This window comes from Syngnathus floridae, chromosome 7 (assembly GCF_059516105.1).
Source record: "Syngnathus floridae isolate MCC-2025c chromosome 7, RoL_Sflo_1.0, whole genome shotgun sequence".
In the NCBI taxonomy this organism is placed as follows: domain Eukaryota; kingdom Metazoa; phylum Chordata; class Actinopteri; order Syngnathiformes; family Syngnathidae; genus Syngnathus; species Syngnathus floridae.
Window position 1 is genome coordinate 11,383,440 of NC_142419.1, and position 14,065 is coordinate 11,397,504.

Consider the following 14,065-nt stretch of genomic DNA (forward strand, 5'->3'; position numbering starts at 1 on the left):
GAGCGAGCGAGAGGAGAGAGAGAGAGAGAGAGAGAGAGAGAGAGAGAGAGAGAGAGAGAGAGAGAGAGAGCAGAAAAAAGCAAAATGATACGTATGTCTTTAAACAGCTGTATTTCAAAGCAAAATCAAATAAATGGCTCTCCAATGCAAACATAAATCAATACTGTACATGACTGTATGTAAAATGAGATGAAATATATTTCTAAATTTATGTACTGTATTGTTAAAACTGAAGTGCATGTGTGTTTGTAGGTGGCTGAACACCCCCATCTCCTCGTATGCTTAGACCTAAGTGACGGAACAGAACCGAATGAAAATATTTGCAATAGATTTTCAATTTGTATTGGCTCTCTGCAACTTGTTCCTTCTATTGTTTCTTTTGGCTTAGTCGAAAGCTCAAACCTGGACACTTCGACTTAAAATCCCATGTGCTGTGATGTCATTCATTTGAGTGAGCCACTGTGCCAAAAGCTATTTTAAGTATAATTTATCTCAAGGACATTTTTAGACATAAAAATGAATTGACATCAAACCCAAAATGTTTGTTTATATATGAATTCTAACCCATTTGTGGCTACAACAACAAACCATTGCATACATCCATATTTAACTCAAATCAATAAACGACTTTTCTGCAAAAAGTGAACGCATTTGCTGCCACATTTCAACATTCCATACTCCCACCTTTCTCGTCAGAGACTGTGGGAAATATTTCCGCAAGCAACACTCGCCTCGAGTGTCTTTATGCTGCACCACCGCGTAAACGTGTCACATCCAATCGTTTTTGTGTGCCAAAAGCGCCGAGCGAGGTGTGAGCGCAAGGTGTTATTTTAATGCATATGTCACATAATGTCTCCTGTGGGAGCCACTTCCCACAGGGTGTGGGGATTCACGCTGCAAACCCCCCAAACAATGAGAGTCGATGATGGCCTGTTTGCACTTCATCATTGGGTGCTAAGCGACCCTTTTCTCCAACACTGCACAAAGTCATTCATTAGGCAGACGGCATTCGTAATCGTCCATTTGAGAGTCCACAAAACCTCAATTGGCAGTACTAGGACAATTTTGTGTATTGGAGAGAATCCAGTTCATGTTTTCAAACTACTGGAGGATGGTGAACCCATTGCGCTCTGATTAAAATACCATATAACAGTAAATACTATAGCCTATACATGAATAGGCTAAAATCAAAATGTACTGTACACTGCAGTATACAGTACATTTTGTTTTTTATTTAAAAATGCCAACAATTTATTATTTTTTAAATCAGAGATGCAAGTAAACTTTTTCAGATTATTTAACCATTTTAAACCATTCAAAAACTAACAGATTTTAATTTATTTTAGATGAGGCATCATTAACTTAAATCCATCCATCCATCCATCCATCCATCCATCCATCCATCCATCCATCCATCCATCCATCCATCCATCCATCCATCCATCCATCCATCCATCCATCCATCCATCCATCCATCCATCCATCCATCCATCCACCCAGCCATCCATCCAACCGTTCATCCGTTCGTCTTTCGTCTGTCCGTTCGTCCGCCCGTCCGTCCGTCTAAAATAAAGCATTCCACCGAGGAAAAATACAAACGCAGCAGTAGCAGATTTCCAAGCGGAAATGCGTGGCAATTAAAAGAACATTATCTTGCGCGTGTGCGTGAGGGCGTGGGCGGTGACACATGCATAATGGTGCGTAATGGTTCCATTGGATGGATCTACACTCTCAATCACGGCGCTGTGTATTTGCCGGTGTCTGACAGACGTTTGCGGGGCCATTAATACTGATTGTTTAACGGCACCCCCCCCCCCCCATCCACACACACAATTAACTTCTCCTCCCCCAAGCTGCTCTGCTTGACAAGGAGCGCCCGCTTGGGACAGCATCCTGTTTGCTGCTCGGTCTTGGAGGTGTGAATATTAAACCCATTGAGTTATAATAGCCTGGCAGATGCGCGACCACCTACCCCCATTTTCCAGATTCGGCGCTCTATTTCACCACCTGTTCCTTATCCCAATGGTAGCTGCGTGATTTTGTGTAACGTTTGTCTTGAAAAGAACGCAGGGTTATCAGAGTGATATGAATGAACGACTAAATAAATAAATAAATAAATAAATAAATAAATAAATAAATAAATAAATAAATAAATAAATAAATAAATAAATAAATAAATAAATAAATAAATAAATAAATAAATAAACGTCTCATTTTAGGTAGGAGAGACTGACGCACACATTTTCCTGGAATTCAAATGAACCACTTCATTTCTGACTCAGGTTTGGATAAGATCATGTAATGTCGCGTCTCCCGTTTTTTGCTTTTTTTTAAACGAGAAAATTAAGATTAGGGCCATTAAGATAAAGTATTTCCCCACAACAGGAGCCTCGGTTGTTAATCCAACTGCATCGTTGCATATCAGTAAAAGCAAGATGAGGCGGGGAGCAAAATAACGCATCAATTAAACAAGAGGAGCATGTTGCTTTTCAGCTACTGTTATGCTGATGTCAATAAAGATGGTAATAAGAGGCGTACTGATCACTTGTAAAGCTAATTTTCACCCTGCTTTTGCAGCGGAAAGATGCGAAAGGGTCTTTCCTCTCTCAATGTGCAAATTGTAGAAGTCTTGCAGAGGCAATGTTTATTCATACTAATGGCATCGATTTACAGACAGTCGAAACTGAAAAGAGGACCTTTGTTTCACATGATCTGAAGAGGATATAGGGTGCTCCCACCCCTCCCCCTTGAACTTTTTAAAATATTTGTATTTACGTGCATGCAAACTTTGCTGACCTTCACAAAATGCGTTTTGTGCTAAGTTATTCAAACGTTTTTTTTATTGCTTTATAGCAATATGTGATGAATTTGTAATCTTTGCAAATGCATATACTGTAACTCTCAATGAGGGTTCAATAATTTAAAAAAAATGGTCCATTGACCAACAGTTTGAAAAATTGATACAAAAGACAAACAAAAACAAGTATATTTGGAAAAATTGAAAATATATTCATGTATGACCTTATGTAGAGATCTGTGCATACATATTGGAGGCAATTTGTCATCTTAAAAAAAAAAAAACACTGTCGCTGTGTGGAGCTGGATAAGTTTCACACCATTGGGAGGAGGCTGAAACTGGGTATAGAGGCAGAGTCCCATAAGCAACAAGTTTTACTCTTGTCAATGCTTTAAATTAAAATGTATTGTGTAAGAGAACCAAAAAAGGAAAAGCCTTTCACATGTTTTATTATAACTTAATATTTAAATTATCTGCTACCATTGGTGTCGATATGTTGTATTTAGTCAATTTGAATTGATTGATTTATTGACTTGTTTTGTGTTAAAATTGTACTAACAAAAACAATTATGCTCAATACTTGAATCTTAAATTCCACAGATAAATAAGAAGCAGTGGACTACATAAAGTTGAATTCAAGTCCTTCTATAAATGGCCTAATGAATTTGATGGATATTCATTCAGAATGGAAATAAGGGCTTTGAAGTTGTACAGTATATGCCACAAACCCCTGACCTCTTCACCCCCCTACCTCCCCGACCCTGCGTGTCAGTAAGGTTAGTCTCATTTTTGTTTATGCAAGTGAAATTGCTTCCACACACATTTCTGCGCATTTCCTAAAGCTGATAGAAGTGCACTTTACCAAAAGTGGTCACGACACACGCACATAATAGGCCGAGCGTGAAACATCAACACACAGTCATGCTGACGAATGGCGGGAGAGGCGACAGTCTAATAAGAGCACATTTGACTCATCGGGTAATATCCAGTCTGCTCGTGTGTGTGTGGATGTGTGTGTGTTAAATGAAAGATGTGTGGTTGCCAGAATAAGCCTCTTATTTTTCAGCATTAACTTTTAATTCAAAGCAAACATTTGATCATCATTTTATAATGCCACAAAATTTAATTTGAACGGCAAAAACACAGCCACTAAAAACATTCGGATAAGATGAGGCTGCAGAGAGATGTCATCTGTGAATCTGAAAGTGGCGGCATGGAGATTGAAAATGAAAACTGTCCAAGAGTAAATATACCCGGTACAATAAATTGGGGCCTCTGAGCTTAGATGCTGGAATAGGCATTCATGCTTTTTATAATCACTAACATCCTACCAGCAGGAATCATAAAATAAATAAGCCTTACATGATGACTGTATACATTATAGATAATTTCTCAATTAAATCATTACATATTTTATTATACTGTATAATAGTGAAGAAATGATACTTTGCTACAAAGTAGTCAGTCTACACTGTAGTTATTTTGAAGAGACAGTAAATTTACTTGGCTATACAAGTACAAGCTGTAAAGTCTACAAACTGTAGACTTGTACTTGTATAGCCAACTAAATTTACTGTAACGCAATACTTAACCACTGTCAACAAAAGTGAGTACAACATCTGAACCAAATATAATTATCTTGGGCTCATCAGACCACAAGACATGGCTTCAATAACCTTGTCTGAGAATTCTTTACCATGAGGTGCCATTTTGAACTTCCAGTGACCAGTATGAGAAGGTAGAAGAGCAATAACAAAAAATTTAACAGCTGCTCAGCATTCACACGTGAGACCAAGTAACACTGTTATGTCATGACACCGGGGAAAGAAACTGGCTAACTGGGCCCAATTAGGACATTTTCACTTAGGGGTGTACTCAAATTTGTTGACCTATAAGTCAACTTCCTCCTCAAGTTTTCGATTGGGTTGACGTTAGGAGACTGATGAGCCCAGACCTTAATGAGTGGAATGTATTGGGGAAAACAATGAGCCACTGCTTTGTTTCCCTGGCAGTATTTTTTTGGATATCATTATATGGAAGAACCCATCTTCAGTGTTTTGGAGACAAAAGGTGGTTTTGATACTAGATTTAGAGTACATGGCTCTGAGTTGCTCATTTTAGGACTTGCCAATTGCTTGGCTAAAACTTGTGAAAGTTATGCTTTCCTTCCACTCCTGGTTTTCCCATCAAATCAAATCGACCCTTAAACTACACAAATGAATGGCCTTAAACTCAAAGAACTCTTAACATTATTTCACAAAACACATAACTGCTCGGTTGTAGTCCAGCTTATTAGCTTTATTTTTATATAATACCATGCACGATGTACAGTTTGTAAAATGCGCATTCATGAACTTTTTTACTGTGTGTATTTATGCTGTTGAATGTTAATGCTTGAGTAAGTGAGCAAACCTTTGAAAATACAGTATCATTTAATTATTTCCCCCATTGTAAATATATTTGTAAAGTATGACTGACAAATGTGCAAAGGAAATACTGACGCCATACTTGTAATGTAATTTTTTTGTCCAATGCAACTCAGTGGCAGTTTTAAATTAATTTTCAGCCAAAGACATTTGATCTTTTCAGGGAGTCTTGGCTTGAAAGCTGCTGGGAAATCCTCCTTCAGCTCATTTCTTTTGACCGTCACCTGCTGTCTTTATTTCATGCATGCTGTTTTCTCTTTTTCCCCCCCTCTCTGTTCTCTTGCGCTCTGCTGTCCCTTTTGAAGTTTTAAGGAGTCCTGTGGTTTGAAAGGGTCAAGAAAGGGCAGCCTACTGTCTGATCGAAGGCAGAGCGTGGGATAAACGTGTGGTACCACCTGTTATTGCTGCTCTGAGTTGACACCACTGGTGTCACTGTACTTACACCTCTCTTTCTCACCTTACACTTTATTTCTGCTTGTTTACATACCAGCAATACAAAAGCACACACTTCGGGTCGTAGAATTAATGCTCAAGCGTACAGGGATGCGTTGGGAGTGCAAGAACACCTACTGTCAGACGAGTGTCACGCAGAGACAAATTAAGAAGTCATACTGATAAAAGCCCACCCTTTCCTTACACTTCATAATAATGAAGGCTCATTCTGGATCAAGCCCAGAGCAGCGGGGGTGATTGATGGAGGGAAAGAACTGTGTCCTGGGGAGAGAGTCAATTAGAGGTCTGGGGTCACACAGAGAATTGAAGGAAGCATCTGAAAGTCCTTCAATATGGAACATTTGCCTTTCAAATTGCACCCATTGATCAAACCTTTCTGAGGATTTGTGTGTCTGTCAATGGATGTCTCCATTATAGTAGAATTGTCTTCTGCCTCAGTTTCCTGTCCTGTGTGCCCAGAGAGACTTGTGCCACAGAATCCTCAGGAGCACGATGATCCAAAACTAGATTTGACTGCAAAATTCGTAGCTGACATCTCCTCAAACTTCTGTATAACTTTCCGTACTGAGTGGAAGGGAATATCCCTCCGCCCCCGGCCTCTACCAGATCCACAGGGCCCTCTAAAGGCTGAGTTTTTACTGAGGAAAACATGGAGAGGAGGGGGAAGGCCGCAACGCAAACGTAGCCAACCCTGAGCGAGGCCCACAGTTGGCAACACTCCTACCCGATTAAAGCGGGTAGGCAGGGTGACAAGATGCTCCTGGGTCACAGGGTTATGGAAGCTCAGAGCACCTCCTCCAAAATTAAGAAAGAGTCCAATGGTTTTGATCTGAGGTGGGACCATGTTGAGTAATTCCCTTCTTCCATCATAAACAGTAAAAAATGACAAACCCTGCCTTTCCAGAAACCAGCCTTCACAACCGTCCGGAGAGCTCACACCTGAAAGAACAAAAGTGTGTAGTAAGTGACTGAAACCTAACAAAGATAACAAGGAATTTCTTGATAGGTGGTGTCACTTTATAATACTGTCTATTCAATTGGTGGTTTGGTTAGCTTGGTCTCATCACCATTTGGTTTATGACAACCATTACGACATCCTGTGATCAGCTGGTCCACTCTAGTCGACCTTTTGTGCCTCGTGTGAGCTCTTCACTCACAGCCAACCTGGCTCATCATTGGACTAACCTGACAACTAAACTCTGGTGTTTGACTAGACTAGAGATGTTCAGCTCACAAATACAGTACACTTCCCTGGTCCCAAGATGAGGGTTTGAGCATGAGCACAATTCCTCATGCATGTGCATATGCACAAGCCCCCAACCTGACGTTATATAATGAATGTGGCTCGGCTTGTAAATGTTACCAAACTCAGAAAATAAGCAAGCCGTGATTGGGGAGAGAGTCAATTGTATTATTATGAGCTCTGAGAAACTGTAATGTCATTTTCAATTATCAGAAAGTGGCAAAATGTCCGCCCACTGAGATGAATTATAATGGGTGGATTTTGCTGCTTCTTTCATATACCACATACACATTAAGCAGAATAATGTGGTTTAAACTGGCAAAGTTGCATCGAACATATGATTGCTTAGAACATTTTTTAGGGTTTTTTTCCATTTAGAAACTTTTAATTTTATATTTACTTGGACTATCTTAGTCTGACATTTACAAATGATGAGCTTAAACATTGTACGGAAAACAAAGAAGGGAAACGATGCAAAAAAAGTTGAATTTAGAGGGCAAATATTTTTAATAGCACTATATCTTTCCCCACATTAACCTCCTGCCTCATATAATGCAGCTATATTGTTGGGTTTTAATGAAATAAAGGAAACCCTTGTGTTTTTTTTTATTGCATGAATGATCCCCAGTAGGAGATTTGAATCCCTAAATCCCAATCCGGGCGAACAGTAATGCCTAATTGGGTCCCTCGGCAAGAGACGGTAGAATGCTGATTATGAGCCACTGCTGAACGCAGGCCTCGATACAACTCGTGGTTAAAATCTCAAGAATAATCAGTCGTGTCTCAGAGGCTTGTCTCTATGAATGTGAAGTAAAACAGAAACAATATTAAGGAAAAAAACTTACCAATTTTGTAGAGAGAACTGTTGCAGACATCCACTTCCCAGTAATACTGCCCTTGTGCAATGACAACATCAGCATAAACTTGAGGGAGGTAAGCCATCACCCGAGGGTCAGAGGTCATCATTACTCTCTTGACATTGTTTGGAAGCAGATCAGGAGAGATAGCTTTTTGGTAAGTCACGGTGAGGGAGGAATTGGACAGATGGAGCGAAGGGTGGGCTGTTACTGGGTCCAGAGCGAAATGTAAACCTAATAAAGAAGAATAAATAAATAAATAAATAAATAAATAAATAAATAAATAAATAAATAAATAAATAAATAGGAAAGTGAATTGCATTTACCTTAGGTTTTCTAATAAATTCTTTTTGTGCCTTTGTGTTTTAATCTATGTTTTTCAATTTTCTGTTTTATGCATTTTTTTGTTCGTCAGAATATTTTTTCTGTCATCAAAAACATTATATCCTGAAAATATTTTATTATTTGGAAAAAGAAAATACCATAAGACAGAACCCCCCAAACTCCACCAGAAAAAATATTAAAAAAAACAAAATGACTCTGAAGCATGATTACTTACCAAAAACAGACCGCTCCATCGACTCCTCCTGTAGTTCTACATTGCCCTCAGCTGGTGATACGGTGAAGCTGCACGCACTGGAACCTAGATTTAATATCAACAGTCCTATGAACTCTTAACAACTGCAAAATCATGGGTCCATCCATCAGTTTTCTATACCACTTGTCCTCAATAGGCTCACAGATGAATTGGAGCCCATTTCAGCGTACTTTGCAAGAGGCATACCCTGAGCTGGTCACCAGCCATTCACATATAGTAAACAAACATTCACACCTATCTACAATGTAAACACAAACCCACACATGCATGGGGAGAACATGTTAAGTCCACTCAAGGAGTCAACTTTCAAACCCAGGACCTCAGAACTTTGAGGCAGATGTTCACCATTCTGGAACAAGTATATAATAAACAAAAACACTTATTAAATTGTTAATTATCCATCCATCCATCCATCCATCCATCCATCCATCCATCCATCCATCCATCCATCCATCCATCCATCCATCCATCCATCCATCCATCCATCCATCCATCCATCCATCCATCCATCCATCCATCCATCCATCCATCCATCCATCCATCCATCCATCCATCCATCCATCCATCCATCCATCCATCCATCCATCCATCCATCCATCCATCCATCCATCCATCCATCCATCCATCCATCCATCCATCCATCCATCCATCCATCCATCCATCCATCCATCCATCCATCCATCCACCGATTCCATACACAAACATGAATGAACTCACAATGTGTTGTCACTTCCTGTGCGGCCACAGCATTGGAGCTCCCCTGAATTCCACAGTGGAAGAAATTTTGACAGTAAACAATACAAATCTTACAAATCCTTCAATTAATTCAGTAGCCAGACAATTCTTACTTGTATGCTTGAAGGTGGTGGTTGGTGTGGTTCCGATGTGCCCTCAGGTGGGACACATTGAGACTTAAGAGAAGGATATTTTGGGAGGCAGAATGGAGCTGTTGACCACATCCTGCATGGCAGCTCCACATCATACATACATAATGGACACAACACTGAGCAGGCACGTGGGCTCACATCATAACGGGGAGACTGAGCTGACCTCTTCTCTCCTTCCGTTTTTATACAGTGAACACACATGGTATGAGAACATGGCAGGATTAGGATCTCCTCATTATCTCTGTTACAAGCAGGACATTTGGAGAAGTCCTGGAATCCCTTAGTGCACTTGTTATCATCCCTGTCAATATGTTTCTTTTCCCTGGGACAAAAGGTCAGCAGTGACATTTTGATGCAGAAACAAATGCTTTATGTTCCTTTCAGACGGCCTCATCTGTCAACAGTGGTGGAACTGAATTTTGTTTCCTTACGTCTGATGTTTGTCACCTGAGTTTACTTTGAATTCATGAGTAAACAAGAAGCAATAACAAAAAAATAGAATAATTCTATTTACTGTGTGAAAGCGTGACTGTCTGTATCCAATTATGCTCTTCAGAAGGCAAGGCCTCAGGCTTCGGTGAACAGCTTCCCATCCTTTTGTTCAGAAGACATCCGCCTAGATGCAGATGTTGTGTTGTTTAGAGATATCCTGCTGCAGTAAAAATGACAAAATTCACTCTTCTTTAAAAGACCAAAAGCACATTGACAGCCTGGAGGATATAAAGCCGAAATCCCCATGTTGCGCTCACTCTCTTGTGTCCCAAATGACTGTTGTGGCTGCATTATGTAGAACCGGTTGGGAGCTGATAAAAGAAAAAAAAGGGGGTGGTCGTGACTGAGTAGCCCAGCCTTTGAAAAGGCACTTACCGCTTGGTGTTGCTACGGTAACATCTCTTCCCATAGAAAAGCACAGCCACACAAGATTACGTGTTGCAAAGATCTCTTGCGTGAATAAAATGTGCATGTTCTCATCTATTAAAAAAGCAAAGCAATTTTATACCAAACTGGCCAGCCACACTGCAACTACTCCTAAAAGACAACATTGTATGAATGGCACATACGTATATTTATTCTTTTGCTGGCATTGAATAGGTGGCTGATATTTGTGACATGGCGAGTGAACATGCAATTGACATACACACAATCCAATTCTCCATCACCCACAGGCTTGCTGTTCATTAATTATCTGGGAACAATAATTGATAATGAATTTTGATTTCAGGCAAATGCTGGAGCTGTCTGCAGTAAGGTATGGCAACATCTCTACTTCCTGAGGCATTTCTAGTACCCCGACTCAGAATCAGTAAGATTGACATGGCAGAATTTATTTAAACAAAGAGAAATATGATAGAAACAGATGTAACAAAAAGTGACATTGATAAAATAATGACATGGGTAAACGTATTCCTATTTACTATATTACTTACTATTTATTATATTACAAATTGTGAGATCTTCATCAACGGACCGCTAACGGATTTGAATGAAACTATTCGTCAAGTTTTGATGTATGGATAAGAATGACACCGGAACTGGTATTTGCTTTATTTTTGGTGTAATTTTATTAACTAAAAACGATGTTAATGTTATTAGTAAAACTAGTTAAACTAGTTTATGAAACTAGTTAAACTAATTTATAAAATAGCAACTTAACGAGAGCGACTGCTCCCTGCCCTAGTCACGATCAATTGTAAATGTTTGTTCCAGGAGTAGTTGTAAAGTCTTAATTTGAATAACAAAGCCGGAAATGCATGATAATATATAGCTTGATGTTTGTGCATCACATGACAGCTCACAAGTGGATTTGCAGAGAAATGAGCCGACATGGGAACATTTTATGGACTTTAATGGACTCCTAAAAGTTTTTGGAACGTTTGCTCAACTTTGCAAACTGTCAGGTTTTTTTCCGTCTATACAAAACACTTATTTCCGGCGTTGCTATGATCGTAGCCAGGAAGCGTTTATTCGAATGCCGGGCCAGGACATGTCACTGATTAACTTTCCTGGTGTAAAGTTTATTGACGTGCTCTTGGTGAAAACAATCAGTGGGATATACATAAGGAAAAATAATAATAAAACGTGGGACTGTAAAGATAGAGTTGCAAGATGACAGAGCGAACCCCTCTCCTCCACTACCGACTCTCCACCAGCGTCAATGAATCCGAGCTGCGGGCACCTCCGACCGGCCAGATGCCGGAGGAGCGCCCAGCCACCCTCCGGCACCGGTTCTCCCACAGTCAACCAAAGAAGCTGCCCACTTTCTCCGGTGTGGTCATTCCAACCTTGCTGTCAATGTTCAGCGTGGTTGTTTTTCTGAGAATTGGTGAGTTTTGATGGAAGCATCCATCCACTTAAGCAAAGTTATTTCTCTTATTGCGCATCCTCTCATGTTTTTTTTTTTGTATAGGCTACATGTATTTAGAATCTTTGATACTTTCTTTTGAATTACTTTTTTTTTTAAATCATGCATGTCCACTTAAACGTTGAGAGATGCCAATAGTTCTGAGTTAACCACGTGGTACAAGTTTATTCGTGCATGTTCATGCAAGTGTGCGTGCGTGCGTGCGTGCGTGCGCGTCATGTTTTAATATGGTAAAATAGTTGGGGTGTGCATCTCCCCGCAAAACATGATTGGATATGATTTACAATGCATGCACTACGATGTGATTCAAGTATGTAACGATTTTAAGATGTTTGGTTACGATTAAATTTGATATGGTACACTTGTTTAGGATTACTGTGATACAATTCAAGGTTGGATTTATTTCAAAATTTAACAATTTGATTCGGTTTATCAAATCAAAATCAATTTTCCTCTTCAAATATTTTTTTTTATTTAGCACCCCTATAAAATTGATTTTTTCCTCCCCATTGTAGCACAATGCAGTTGTGGGATTTTTTTTCCCTCCATATTCACAAAAACCTAACAATTTTGCAAAGTAAGGCCAAGGCCCAGATTCAACTTCAGAACTGTGGGGGAGATGTGCTAATGACTCACCCACTGTGCCTTCTTTAATACAAGTGTAAATCTGGATTGCACCTCTGTCTCACATTGCTGAGTTTCAATGTTTTAAATCTCAGCTCTGGCCTTTTTCTGTGGAATTTTCAATCTTCTCCCCTTGCTTGCCTGTGTTTTCAAAGTCAAAGTCAGCTTTATTGTCAATTTCTCCACATGCCAAAGACACGCAAAGAAACCGAAATTTCGTTCCCCGCTATCCCACAGTGACAAGACATGGCCCACAATAGACAATCAAGTAAACAAGTAAACAACAGCGTGCTGAATCAATAATGAATAAATAACACAACAAATAAATAAATAAGAGGAGCAAAAAGGAGCAAGTGAGCGTACAGCAGACATTCCAGAAAATAGCGCAACAGTGCCGCACGCTACGCAGAAGTGGGTAGCGAGTTCAGGGTCCTAACAGCCTGGAGAAAGAAGCTGTTGGCGAGTTTGGTGGTGCGGGAGCGCAGGCTCCTGTACCTCTTCCCAGAGGTCCATCTATTCCTGTTTTCCATGTTAGATTAATCAAATGCATGCTCTAAATTACCATATGAGTGTGAATTGTGGATATGGACGTACTTGGATTGGCTCTAGCTCACTTTCTGATGAGGACAAGCGCTAGAGAAAATGGATAATTCATGAGATATTACATTTTGCAATTCAATCACAGGATAAAAGTGCATTGTGGGTCATTATTCAAGTATGTGCTTACTAGTGGATGCTACACAATCGTGAACATCACGTGACCCAACCCAAACAGCTGAGCCTGTGACATTCGTAAAGTTCGAGAGCACTGCTGTCAATTTCAGCAGATAGCAGGGGGCTGTGCTACATCAAATGTCAGCCTCCTTGGATGGCTGAAAACAGGTGGATTCATCTGATTAATTCTTTTGACCAACCCAATATTAATCAGAATGTCGCGTTTAGACTACAGGGGGCACATAGAACATATTACAAGTAACATTTTTGACTCGACTTGAAGGCCTCGGTTCAAATCAAACCGTTCAATGAAATTTTTTTACTTTGACATATCCTTTGTGCAAAATGTCACACTCCAGACTTTTTTTTTTTATCTGCTATTCACTGATTGGTTTATTTCACTGTCTGTTTATTCAGGTTTGTACCTCAGAAATGCACTTGATGAGAATACCCACCAGATTCAATCGCTGGTACAGCTATGAGTCTAGATTTCTAGGCTCGGCTTCTTGTGCACTTGTGCACTTGCACAATTTCATGATGACACGCTAAATTTTAATGACGCCAACAGAGATGGTGGCCACAAGACTCCCACAAATCGGGAACTAACCATTCAGAAAAAGCTGTTTCCCATATTAAGGAGAAAAGAGACCCAATCAGAGAAAAGCTCATTTACATATTGAATGTTTTTATATTAATAAGAAGTGTTATTCCTGATCACTAAAAATACCTCAGAAAAAGGGCACCCTGCATCTTCAAACCCAAATTATCATCAAAACACGATAAAACGATATTGTAGATTTTAAAAAAGCTGATAAAAGGGGACACTTCTTTTTTTAAATGTCATGTTTGCATAGTGACCAAACCACACTTTTAGCGTGAAGCAGGAAATAATAAAATGCCATGCAGTTGATGGTTTCCAGTCATTGCTGTAAAAGCATAAAAAAGAAGAACTCGGATAGAGTTTTATATTCATGTTCCTCCTTGACTTTCGTTGAATCTCTAGACAAGCTTTGCGAGTAGTCATGTGGCAAGTCTCCTAGTTCTACCACCGTGTTGTTTTCTACCCCCCACTACAAGTCTCGTGAGATGTCAGCTGCTGTGGAG

The 14,065-nt window shown here is 39.7% G+C and overlaps 2 protein-coding genes across 2 annotated transcripts in view; one reads left to right on the top strand and one right to left on the bottom strand.

The window, feature by feature from the left end:
• Nucleotides 1-5,005: 5,005 nt before the first annotated feature.
• Nucleotides 5,006-10,154, bottom strand: LOC148395230 (fibronectin type III and SPRY domain-containing protein 2). The gene is made up of 6 exons (XM_088381108.1): nt 9,400-10,154; nt 9,223-9,285; nt 9,092-9,134; nt 8,336-8,419; nt 7,765-8,010; nt 5,006-6,615 (listed from the first exon to the last, which is right to left on the bottom strand). Exons 1-6 carry the CDS (start codon nt 9,607-9,609, stop codon nt 6,158-6,160), a joined length of 1,104 nt encoding a protein of 367 aa, XP_088237234.1. The 5' UTR covers nt 9,610-10,154; the 3' UTR covers nt 5,006-6,157.
• Nucleotides 10,155-11,031: 877 nt separating this feature from the next.
• The window catches only part of LOC148395231 (solute carrier family 12 member 9), a 35,494-nt gene continuing 32,460 nt past the window's right edge, over nt 11,032-14,065 (top strand). The window contains exon 1 of the mRNA XM_088381328.1: nt 11,032-11,584. Within this exon, the coding sequence (XP_088237454.1) occupies nt 11,368-11,584 (217 nt within the window). The 5' untranslated portion in view covers nt 11,032-11,367. The remainder of the gene's footprint in view (nt 11,585-14,065) is intronic.

Bases quoted from the DNA above. Each gene is read 5' to 3' on its own strand.
- LOC148395230 (XM_088381108.1), bottom strand. From the start codon at position 9,609: ATGTCACTGCTGACCTTTTGTCCCAGGGAAAAGAAACATATTGACAGG. The intron at 9,286-9,399 runs GTGAGCCCACGT...CCTTCTCTTAAG, and splicing joins CTCAGTCTCCCCGTTATGAT to TCTCAATGTGTCCCACCTGA. The intron at 6,616-7,764 runs GTAAGTTTTTTT...TTGTTCTTTCAG, and splicing joins CAGTTCTCTCTACAAAATTG to GTGTGAGCTCTCCGGACGGT.